Below are 12,315 nucleotides of genomic sequence, written 5' to 3' on the forward strand. Positions count from 1 at the left end.
GAGTAAGGTGACAGGGTAACTTGCTGGAGTGTGCTAGTAGTTAATGGAGACCCATGACCAGGAACTTCACATGTCGTGATTGATTTTCAAAGTCAGGTGTGCAAACTTTCCAGCTTGCTCTTTGTCCATATCAAAAGTCCAGGAGCACAAAATAAAAAATTTTCAGCAAGGTTTGACAGAGTATCTCATGATAGCATAGTGGTCGGTATGTAGAGACGCAGATTGCACAATAAACACTAAGAGACTTTGAATAATGGACTGATTTCCAAAGGGGTCTCCGCATATGTGCTGCCAGATTCTATCCTCCATTTCAAGACTTAGTAACAAGTAGTTACATGCATATTTATGTATAAGCGTCATTCCAGGCTTTTTGTATGAAGTAACTAACCCTGTTAGGTTTGTTTTTTCTTTAGTAATAAGTGATCAGTTATAAGAAATAGGAGAAGGAGAAAACCTGATTTTACGGATTTATTAAGAAGTAATATAGAGGATTTTTCTTCCTAGTTAAATGAAGTTACTGAAACTTTTTAGTCTACAGAATCAAGAAACATAATCACTCAGCACTGTCTGTATTATATTATTGGTCACAGTACGATAAGAGAAGTAGTGGCATATACCTCAGTGGATAATTATTTAGAACATACCCAGAACACAGCAGTTAGTCTGAAAAACGGTTGCGTTCAGAAAACTGAAAGGAGCAGAGGAAGTTAAGGGAAGGTATGTTTAGATTAAGAAAACAGTCATTTTCTAAAACTGTTGTACAGTGAAATAGATTGGGGTTTTTTTGGTAAGAGTTTTATTTGAATATTTGCTGATTTCATTCGGGCAGTGGCAAACTGGAAGTGGTAAGGAGTGCTCCTACAATAGGAGCAGGGGAGAAGACTTACAGAGAAAAAGTGAAAGCAAGGATGTTGTTATTGTTTGTAGCTTAAAGCCCAGTTGTCTGTGATTAGGTGACCTTGGTTTATTTTTGTTTGTTTTTTAATTTTTAGTGGAGTATAATTGCTTTACAATGTTTAGATTTATTATATTGCAAAGTGAATATATTTAGAAATATCCCCTCTTTTGTATTTCCTTACCATTTAGGTCACCACAGAACATTGAGTAGCGTTTTCTGTGCCAGTAGGTTCTCATTAGTTCTCTATTTTATATATAATATCGATAGTGTAAATGTGTCAATTGCAGTCTCCAATTCATCTGATTCCTTTCCCCCTTGGGAAAGGACTACCTTTTCTAAACTAATTCGAGCCAAGCAGACTAGGTTAGGAAAAGCAGAGAAACAACTCAAGAAATGTTGCAAGAAGAAAAAGTCTAAACTTGGACTTGGCGATGTCTGTTTGTTCTGTTCACTACTATACAAGTAGAACCTAGACCAGCACTGTGACATTGTAGGCACTCATCCTGGTTTAGTGCCTATAGCAGTGGTTAGGAATGGGAGTGGTGGGGTGAGAAGGGAGTACTGGATCCTGTTCCCGTTTACCAATTTTACCTCTGTGCCCTTAAAACGCCCTCCAAGTATTTTCTTGTCTGTGAGTATTAAAGTAGATTTTCATGGTCTTTTCCTTTTTAAAATACCAGTTGAAATCATATAAATATTTTTTGCCATTGTATAAATTACTGTGATTTATTGACCCGTTGTTAAACTTTAGATTATTTCTAGAAATTTGTTATTAAAACATTTTAGTGAACACATTTGTACATAAAGCCTTGTCCGCGTTTCACATTTCCTCAGGATAGATTTCCTGCAGTAGAATTATTAAGGAAAACACCCCCATGTTTTGGTACAAGTGGTTAAATTTCAGAAAGATTGCACCAGTTTACCACCATGGAAAAATATTAGCGTTTTCTTAACCTACTTTCTCAATATTTTTAAATCTTTTCTTTGGTAGTTTGATAAATGAATAATTTGCTTTATCTGAATATTTGCTTGCCACAATTGAAGCTTACATATTTTGTCTTTAATGAGTAATCTTTTAAGACTAATTTATTTGTCTTCCACAGTTCAGCAAATGAGTACTTCCTATGTGCTAAACACTGTAGCACTGGAGATTTAGCTTTGAACAAAAAGTCCCTGTTCTCATGAAGCTTATATTCTAGTAGTTTAATTCTTAACTGATTTGCTTAAATTCTTTAATAGTACACTTACATATTTACATGTGCTTTTGTTCTCTTTAGGTTTGAGTATAAAAGTTTATACTTCTTACATAATCGAATATAGATCCTTTCCCTTGCACCTTTTTCTTTTGACTTTAAATCTAGAAAGTCCCCTTTCCAAAATCTTTATAAATACACGCATTTTTATTTAATATTTGTTAAGACATTTAACAGTTCATCTGAAATATACTTTTTGTATGCTATGAGTTGAACAACTAGATTTTTCCACCTATTTTTTTAAAAAGCCAGATAACATTTATATACTGGTTCATTCCTCTCACCACCACCTCCTTTTTTGTTGTTGTCTTTAATTTTTTATAAATAAGCATCTGTTGCTGAGCTACCTGCTTTTTCCATTGAATTTCTTTTTTTATGTAATTGTTTGGTTTTATGTTTTTTCTTTTTTAAATGACCTACCATTTTGTCTAATGGTGTTTTCTTTAAAGTTTTGTTGGTGCTTGTTTAAAAAAGAATTTAAGTATACTATTAGGAATTTTATTAAGGGTTAACGCACTGTCTTATCTAAAGTTGCTTGAATAATACATGGTTTTCCATTTTTTAAAAGTAGTTCTCAAATTGGATAAAGGGTCGAGAAAAAACTTAAGATACTAGGAGAAGAGAGACGTTCTGTTTTGATGTATTCATCTAAAAGTGTGATGAGACTCAAGCAATACAGCCTAAATTCCAGTACCCTCCCTGGGGAACAGTTTAGCCTTAGAAGGAAATGACAGCTGTAATCCCTTCTGATTCTGGTTCACTTTCCCTTAGGGTGAGAAAAATGAGTTACTACCTCCTACGTTTAGCTAGACTGCTAAGACTGGAGATGTGGTTTTTGCAGCTTGCTGGCCTATGTATTATAGATGATATCATTGCATTCTTTCTTCAATGGTTAGAACTATAGTCTAAACGTGAAAAAAGCAGAGATTGAAAGTCATGATCTAAGTCAGTGATGGTGAGATAGTGGTTTTCAAATTAATTTGAAAATGTACATGTGTATATCTTTATAAATTGTGTGATTATACTTTACTTGCATTACAAAGCAGTGGTACAAATAGGACAAAGATAAAATAAGCAGTATTATAAAAGTAGTTTACCTGTTAACAGAAACTTTCCAGCCTCACTCAAAATACGTATCTGGATGCTCAGTTTGTAAGTGTTTAATTTAAAAATTTTATACTATCATGAATTAATATCTAAGGCACAGTATGGATTTTGTGTTTTATCACTACTATTGCTGGCATAAGTATCACAGTCTTGATCTTAGTTTTTTGTGAGACTTGTCAGATCTCATTAATGGGGATTTATTTCATAATGTGGAAGTACAAGAACTAATGCTCGGGTTAGAAGCGTTGGCTCCCAGTAGTCTGCCTTTGCTTGCTTATCAGCATTATCTTCTGTCTAAGATTCTTCTCTAGGAATCTTTCTCAACACTTTTTCTATTTGTGCGGGCAGTTTAATTAAACCAAATAACTAAATTTGTATGTGCACTTAGTTGGGAAAATGTAAATTTAATATGCTGAAAGTAAATAAATGAGGGCTTCACTGTCAATCTCCTGTGAGGCCCTCCACTCAACCTCAGAATGCGTTATGTTTGACCTGTGATCTGATCTGACAAAGCAGTTCAGCCAAGCCTTTTCTATAAATACCTAATGAGCATTTAAAAAGCTAATTGTTATCTCTGGACAAAATATATTTATTCTAGTTAAGATTCTTCCTACACACCATTGAATTATCCTGTGTATAACCTTCTTTAGGGAGACAAATGATTGAGAATATTGGATTCTGTGTGAAGTTGGGAGACATTTTGAAGACTTTGGGCTCAATTGTCTGAGTGTAGCAACTGCCAGACTTACAGCATCTTAAAAATTGTTAATGTTGTGGATTAGGGATTAAGTAAGTGCTTTAAAAAATGTATTTCAGTTTGACCTTTTAATGTTAATGCTATAATTTATTTTGTTGATAGAAATCTGGTTAAATGATTTCTATTTTGCTAGAGTAACCTAATGGTAGAGGTAAAGATACGCAGGTTGACTGTCAAATGTGTGTTAAATTGTTACTTAGTTATAAACATTGTGTTATGTTATCACAGCTGTTTGAGATGGAGAACCTTTTTACTGTGTCATCTGATCCTCATCCCCCTCCTGCAGCCCCTCCTTCACTTTCTTTACCTTTATCTTCATCTTCTACCTCATCTGGGACTAAAAAACAAAAGAGGACCCCCACGTATCAGAGATCTGTAAGTCAGGGAAGCAGTCATTCTAGCTTTTTTCTTTGTGTTAAGAGCATGACTAAGAAGCGTCACTCAGTTCGATTGAAATACCCTGCAAACTCACTTTCTAACTTCCCTAAGCATTTCCTTCACCTTCAGTCTTGAAAGGTAAGTTTGGTAGTTTAGGGCTTGCTACTCAGAGGGTGTCCAGGAAGCAAAAGCATTGATATCCCCTTGGGAATTTGTTAGAATTAGATAATCTCAAACCCCTGCCAGTGAGTCAGATTTTGTATTTTAACCAGATCACTGGGTAACTTCACTTTGACATGCCCTAGTTTAGAGTCTGTGTTGTGCATATAGTTTTGAATCCTCTGTCTTTGACTTTTGCAGGTCATTTAATCTCAGTGTCTATTTCATCATTAGTAAAATAGGGACAGTATTACATTCTCCTGGGGTTTTGTAAAAACTAAATGAGTTAACACACATCCAGCACAAAACAGTGTCTACCATGAAAGAACCGGAACTAACCACCTATCAATGTGATGGCTTTGTTTTGTATGATTTGGCTATCCCACACAGTGTTTAACTACTTGAAACTTGGGTTTATCTTTCTATAATTTCAGTGGTCTTTTTTTCCTAATGAAAAATATTCTTAATGCCCAACATCAAACAAGTGAAAGTGCTTATGAGTCAAATTTTCAATGAAAGGGTCTAAAACTAGTTGTAAAGATGTGGGTATGTTGCTACAGATCAGTGATAGATCTAACCTTCCCTAGGGATTTTGTCCTGTGTCATGCTTCACTTAAATAAAATGAAATACCCACTGTGATAGACAGTATCAGATGATTAGATAGGTCCCAATACATTGCATTTAAATAGCCACTCTTTTACTGTAAGAGTGTTTTATTTTGCTTTATCCAATCATAGAAACAAATGACAGCATTTGGAGATTTCAAAGGTGTCTGAAACAAATGAAAAGATTTCTTTTAATTGTGCCTATGAAGTGATTGATGATTTTAGGATTGAAGAGCTTTTGTTGCCTTGAAGTTCTTAGAAAACTCTTGTCTAACTCACTGTTTTCAGTCGTCTTCCATTAAAAGACCTGAGCATGCATGCATTTTCTAGTTTGAAATAAATATTGCATAGAAGGTTTCTTTTATTCTTTTTACTAACTTAAGTAATTGCCTCCAAGATGCATGGCTTAGCAAATAGCATCAAGGTTTCTATTTATCTTTCAAAATAAGTATTAATAAATTCCTTAATGATATGTCTTGGTAGTTTGGTTTTCCATCTCTTGAATATTAGTTACCTTTGTCTGATGTTGCTTTAGTAATTTAATTAAAGGCAGATTTTACTTATGTGGTTGTTTTGTCTTAATATTTAAACTCCAGAAATTTGATTTGTGGGAAGTGAAAATCCTACCATAAATTGGGACGGTTCCCCAAAATAATTTGAATTACTTCCTCTGAAATGTTTTATTGGCTAAATTAACATTTCAGTAATAAAAACACATAATCTTCCCTTTACTTGTATTACCTTTATTTTCTTTGCCTTTTCATATTAAAAAAGTTTAGTAATTTGTTAATCAGACGTGGTATGCTACAGAGAGAATGTACAGATCTGTATGTATTGAGTTCTTTCTCTTTTTAAAACAGATGAGCTTTGATCCAAACCTTCTCCACAACAATGGACATAATGGGTACCCCAATGGTACTTCAGCAGCACTGCGTGAAACTGGGGTTATTGAAAAACTGCTAACCTCTTATGGATTTATTCAGTGTTCAGAACGTCAAGCTAGACTTTTCTTCCACTGTTCACAGTATAATGGCAACCTGCAGGACTTAAAAGTAGGAGGTAATTTGTCGGTTCTCCTTTTTATAAAACTGATCCCAAATTTTTCTTGCATATCAACTTATTCCTGACAGTGCTATGGTTTTGGCCTTTTCATTGTACCAATTACTGAAGTTTGTCTATATAAATCAGCAGAATCCTGATTTCGCTTGTGGTGGTGATCTTTTTGAGGGATGAAAGAGTTATTGAGTAAAAGATACCTTTGAATATTTTTTAAGTAAATACTTGGTAGATTTGTTACTCCCCATAATAATGATTGTTTGGCTATTAGGTTTTAAGCCAGTAAAATATTAAACTTTATAATGTTAGTTTTAATTGTTTTGCCAGGTCCTAGTTTGTGTAGTAGCTGAAAAAAAAAAAACAACTCTTAACGATGTCACCATTGAACTATATGGAGATTCATTTTGGCTGACACCATAGAAATTACTTTCATGTGTAGAAAAAGCATGGCTTATTAAAGGACTGAAGTTACAGGGTCTCTGTGTGTTTTAAAATATCTTTGAGAAAAAAGAGCAATAGTTAACTCATTACTGACCAAGGGATTTTTGCAGAACCAGTGTCTGATATTTTTATCTTGACTGGCCAGAAATTAATTCTGTTATTTCACTAACACGTAGTGGGTTATTATGTTCAGTAGTTAACACCTGACACACCTGTAAAGGCTTCTCCAGCACCATGAGTTTCATTTTCACTTTCTGTATCAGAATCGGTCACTAAGGATTTTTGTGTTTTTGTTGTGTTGTTGTGTTTTGTTGTATATATGTCTCTCAGATAGTGAGGGAAATAATCTTTGTAAAATTCACCAAAAACATTCTTCACTCAAAATTCTGCAGTGTCATTTAAAAAATTTTTTACAGGGATAAACTTGCATTTATTATATACACAGGGTTGGCACAAAAAGCAAAATGAATGATAAGAACAGTCGTAACTTGTGTAATGAACCTGTGATAGATTTTAAGATCTAATGACTTTGAACAGTGATGTTGATTATCTTTCTCTAAAAATGTATTGATACATCTCTGGTCAATAATGTGTTAACGTGAATATTTGGCATTCCAAATATTGTACAAGAGTGTTGTATTGGTTAATCCTCATTTTACAGATGAAGTAAGTAAGGGTGTAGAGGGATTTTGGTGGAGGGGGGAGGAAGCTTGCCAAATCATATCATTATGTTGCACCATTTGTAGTATGTGTAAGTGCCATGAAAACTAAGACTGAGATATGACTAACTTAGTCTGAAGCAGTGGTTCTGAAACATTAGTGTGTATCAGAGTTACCTACGAGTCTTGTTAAAACATAGATAGCGGTACCTGATGCCCAGAATCTGTGTTTGAGTAAGTCTGGAGTGGGCCCTGAGAATTTACCTGTCTGCTATGCTTCAGGTGATGCTGCTGCTTCCATTAGTCCAGAGACTACACTTAGAGAAAAAACTCAAATGCAGCATTAAGTTTAACTTTAAAGTGAGATACCATTTTACCAAAATTAGTTCAACAAATATAACACTCTTTATTTTAGATGATGTTGAATTTGAAGTATCATCTGACCGGCGGACTGGGAAGCCCATTGCTGTTAAACTGGTGAAGATAAAACAAGAAATCCTCCCTGAAGAACGAATTAATGGACAAGTTAGTGACTTTGATGTTTATATTTTCTTAGGGCCCTGAATTTGCTTATCTTTCACATTAGAAAAGGAAGATTCACCCCATCTCCTCAGTTTGCACGCAAGAGAGATATAGTATATAAAAGTTACTATTTTAAAATTATATCAGAAGCACTGGCATTTCTTGACCTGAAATAAAAATTTGGTCAAGAGTCATTTGGGTTTTTACATATAACCCTAAGTATATACTTACAGTCAGTTGATGTACTGTAAGTTTGAAATTTGGCAGCATGACATCCTCTGTGGATCATATTAAAATGCATCCCTATGTATAGTATAGAGGATATTAAAATTCAGTTTATATTGCACAGTGCTGCTCCTGAAATGATTAGCAATGGAAATTTTTTTTTTTTTGACTGGTAGGTTGTGTGCGCTGTTCCTCACAACTTAGAGAGTAAATCTCCAGCTGCCCCGGGTCAGAGTCCAACAGGGAGTGTATGCTACGAACGTAATGGGGTAAACTTGTGTATTTTTCTTAAACCTTTGCCTGATCCACCATGTGATCTATAAGCGTACTTTAAAATTCAAAATAGAAAACGTAAGCTGCAGTTGATTAAAAATCAGTTTTAAATTTGGTTTCAAAGAGGCTTTGAGTGCAGCATAATCAAAAAATTTAAAAAGAAAAAAAAATCCATAGGACTTCCAAGTGTCTTTAGCTTGCCCAAGTGTGACCTTAGTTAGAACATTAAGGTAAAATGCTTCTTTTACTTACTTTTTGGGGGGGTTGTGGGAAGGGATCTTTTTTCTGGTTCCTTTTAAGCACTAACTCCAGCTTTTTTGTTTGGAATGCCTTATATAAAAATTGTTTTTTTGAAATGTAACTACAGCCTCTGGGCAAATGCTTCCACGTGTTTAAGCTTTTTGAAGTTGGATTGCTGCTCAGCTGTGGACTCGCAGAAGTCATCAGCACCTTGGAGGGAAAGTGTTTATATGAATAAGTTAATGTACTTGTCAAAAAGTCGTTTAATTTTAAGAGATTCGGTTTTAAATGCCAGTTTAAGAAGTATTTAACAAAGTAAATCACATTATACAGTGAACATGCATCCTGCAATATAGTAATAATAACTTGTTAATTCACAGGAAGTGTTTTATCTGACTTACACCCCTGAAGATGTTGAAGGGAATGTTCAGCTGGAAACTGGAGATAAAATAAACTTTGTAATTGATAACAATAAACAGTAAGTTCTTTTCTCCCATTTAAGTGGATTTTTTCTTTTTGCAGTAAGAAGTTTGAAGTGAGTCAAAAACCTTACTTGTAAATCTGGATAATGTTCATGACCTTTTAAATTGTTATTCATCAGCTAAACATCTGAGCATTAGCTCTATGATAAGCACTATGCAGGGTGTCAGAAATAGGAGGATAATTAAAACATGATCAGAACTTTGAAGGATCTCTGCTGGAGACCAGTGAAAGTTTTGGCCAAACAGCAGTGCTTGAGGCACACTTTGAGATGAGGAGTCACTAGGGAAATGAGAAAAACATTCTGGGTAGAGGAAGTAGCGTTTGGGCAAAATGGCCGAAAGTTTGAGTTGATTGAATTGACTGGATCGTAGAAAGATGAAGTTTGAACTTTATTCATTAGTAACAGGAATCTTTGAAGGATTTTAATTGGGGAAGTATGGTTTCAATTGTTGGAAGTGGTGGGGATGGTAGGCTTTTGGAGAGTAGGGTTGCTCTAGACAAGAGGCAGAGATGTGAGAGTTAATATGAAAGATAAGGGTCTAATATGGATAGGCCAGTGGGTGGTAGGGTATAGAACTCAAATCACGTAAGAGAAAAAAAATGACCAAGTTTAATAACTTGATAGAGGAGTATATTAGATCTAAGGGAAGAGGAGTTCCAGATGCCATTTTTCTTGCTTAGGCTGCTAGACAGCTAATGATAGCAGTAACTGGACTAAGGTACAGCAGAAAGATAAAGGGTGGGAGAAGAATTATGCTTATTTTGGCATTTTGAATTTGAGGTGTCTGTGGGTGAAGATATTAAATATGTAGTTGTATGTATAGATCTGAACAAGCTAGTGACAGGCAGGAGATAGAGCTGTTGAATTCCTTGGCATAAGCAGTTAAGGAAAATGTAGTTAAGAAAGCCCAGTGATGGTTATTTTTACTTTAGACTGAAAAAGATAGATACAAGCACAAAGGGAACTTAAAAATAGGAGAAAGTGCTGGGAATGGACTTTGAATGGCAGTACAGAATAAAGTTCCAGTAGTGTGTGCTGAATTATTAGCCTTGAGCTTTACCTCTTGTAAGACTAGAAGAAATCAGATTGAGTTACAGGTATGGGTATTAGTAGTTCTAGTCTGAGGCCTCAAATTAATCTTAAGTAGGAAACTAGGGAATAGGGCTTGAGGTGGATGGGGAGCCAATGAAAGGGCTTTATTTAATCTTAATAAACTCTTGAATGTGCTAAGCTCTTGTACTAATTATTTATGTACAGTTGTTAATCCTCAGAACAGCCTTACCTAATAAGTCTTCCATGTGTAAAGTGAGGTATGTTCTCATAAAGTAACTTGCCTAAAGGCACACAGCTTTTAAATTGACATTTCAATCCCAAATCTGGTTCTAAATAAGACCTTTTCACTGTAGTGAGTTGCAAAAGCACAGGATTTTTCCAGCATCTTCTGTTACTCTGTTAAGTTTCTGAAATAAAAAGGACAATTGGGCTACACTTTGTCCATGAAGAATTAAGGGAAGTAATAGACCAATATCTTGGTCTGAAGATCTTTAAAAAAACAGCAACAAATACTCTTCCATCTTAGACAGTTTGTGCCATCTTTAAGGGCTTCCTGGTAGCTCAGATGGTAAAGAATCTGCCTGTAATGCAAGAGACCTGAGTTCGATCCCTGGTTTGGGAAGATCTCCTGAAGAAGGGAATGGTTACCCATTCCAATATTGCCTGGAGAATTCCATGGACAGAGGAGCCTGGGGGCTACAGTCAGTGGGGTCACTGTCAGATTTACATGCTGCTGCTCAAAGATGGGGACAGTTTAGCAACATATGACGTCTGTCTTTTCAGTGGAGGTGAATGTCACTTTTTAAAGCTTAGCAAATATCTCCTATAATCACTGCATTTACTCAAGGTTTCTTTGCTGTATAATTGATGAAATAGCTACTGAATTCAGTATTCATTGCAAACAGGACCATCTCTTATTTATCTGTTTCCCCATATGTTTGTTTGCAGTACATAATTCCTACTCAGTGTTTGTTCACGTAATGGCCTTTCTAAAACCTTAGCATTCCCCATCTGATGGCATCCAATTTGTGGACTTATTTTCAACAGCCCAAAAGGAAAATGGTTACATATATTTGTGCCCAGTTTCAAAAGCTAGGAAGTTTGGGCAAAAGTCCTTTGCATGTGAAGCTATATGAAAAGGATTGTGTATTAGGAAATCTTATATTAGTGATGATGCAAAAGTCTTGAGGGCTTAGAAAACTATTGTTTCTCTAAAGTCATATCTAACCAGATCAATGCATTTTCCACCCCTCTTTGTTCCCCACCATCCCCACCTGATTCTTTTTTTCCAGTACTGGTGCTGTAAGTGCTCGTAATATTATGCTGTTGAAAAAGAAACAAGCTCGCTATCAGGGAGTAGTTTGTGCCATGAAAGTAAGTGTCATCAAATTTGACAAACTTGAGTTTTTTTCTTTGGCTGTGTTGTCTTTCAAACCCAAGTCTTTTGATTTTCCTCTTTGTCTATCCTTTAAAAAATGTTAACTTTAAAAGCAATCTGGTTACTAATTCTTTAAAATGGCCATTTCATTGGTATTAATATTAGACTTTACCAAATAATAATGTTGCCGCTTAAAAGGCTTCTTAATTGTAAATTGTAATCATAAATATATATGCTGAATAGTGCATAATTTTTTTTTCATATTTGTTTGCCTCTAGGAGGCATTTGGCTTTATTGAAAGAGGCGATATTGTAAAGGAGATATTCTTTCACTATAGTGAATTTAAGGGTGACTTAGAATCCTTACAGCCTGGAGATGACGTGGAATTCACAATCAAGGACCGAAATGTAAGATAGTTAAATAACTTGATCTTTGACCTTCTTTTAAAGTAAGTAGTTAAAATTTATGAAACACTTGAAATGACATGTGTGCCCCCCATGTTCCCTTCTGGTTTAGGGTAAAGAAGTTGCAACAGATGTCAGACTATTGCCTCAAGGAACAGTCATTTTTGAAGATATCAGCATTGAACATTTTGAAGGAACTGTAACCAAAGTTATCCCCAAAGTACCCAGTAAAAACCAGGTAAATAGTCTTTTTTCAAGAGAGTCATCTTTTGCCTCATCAGAATGGTGTGGTATACAAAAGTTTTATTATATTCAATTAATGTAATTTTAAGTATTTAATGTGTAGAATTAAACTAAATAGGAACCATTGGTACATTCATGAATATGTTGTTTATTAGTTTGTTTTAGCTGGGTGATGTGGA

General features: G+C 35.0%; 1 protein-coding gene across 2 annotated transcripts in view; it reads left to right on the top strand.

Annotated features, from left to right (window-relative positions):
- The window catches only part of CSDE1 (cold shock domain containing E1), a 35,289-nt gene that overhangs the window by 10,198 nt on the left and 12,776 nt on the right, over positions 1-12,315 (top strand). Inside the window, exons 3-10 of one of the 2 annotated variants that reach the window (XM_052636483.1) lie at positions 4,244-4,390; positions 6,019-6,217; positions 7,730-7,839; positions 8,238-8,330; positions 8,955-9,052; positions 11,404-11,485; positions 11,768-11,896; positions 12,006-12,131. In XM_052636483.1, coding sequence (XP_052492443.1) covers positions 4,253-4,390; positions 6,019-6,217; positions 7,730-7,839; positions 8,238-8,330; positions 8,955-9,052; positions 11,404-11,485; positions 11,768-11,896; positions 12,006-12,131 — 975 coding nt within the window. In that variant the 5' untranslated portion in view covers positions 4,244-4,252. The remainder of the gene's footprint in view (positions 1-4,243; positions 4,391-6,018; positions 6,218-7,729; positions 7,840-8,237; positions 8,331-8,954; positions 9,053-11,403; positions 11,486-11,767; positions 11,897-12,005; positions 12,132-12,315) is intronic. The other variant, XM_052636484.1, reaches the window with a different exon arrangement.

The sequence above is a fragment of the Budorcas taxicolor genome, chromosome 3 (genome assembly GCF_023091745.1).
Source record: "Budorcas taxicolor isolate Tak-1 chromosome 3, Takin1.1, whole genome shotgun sequence".
Taxonomy (NCBI): Eukaryota; Metazoa; Chordata; class Mammalia; order Artiodactyla; family Bovidae; genus Budorcas; species Budorcas taxicolor.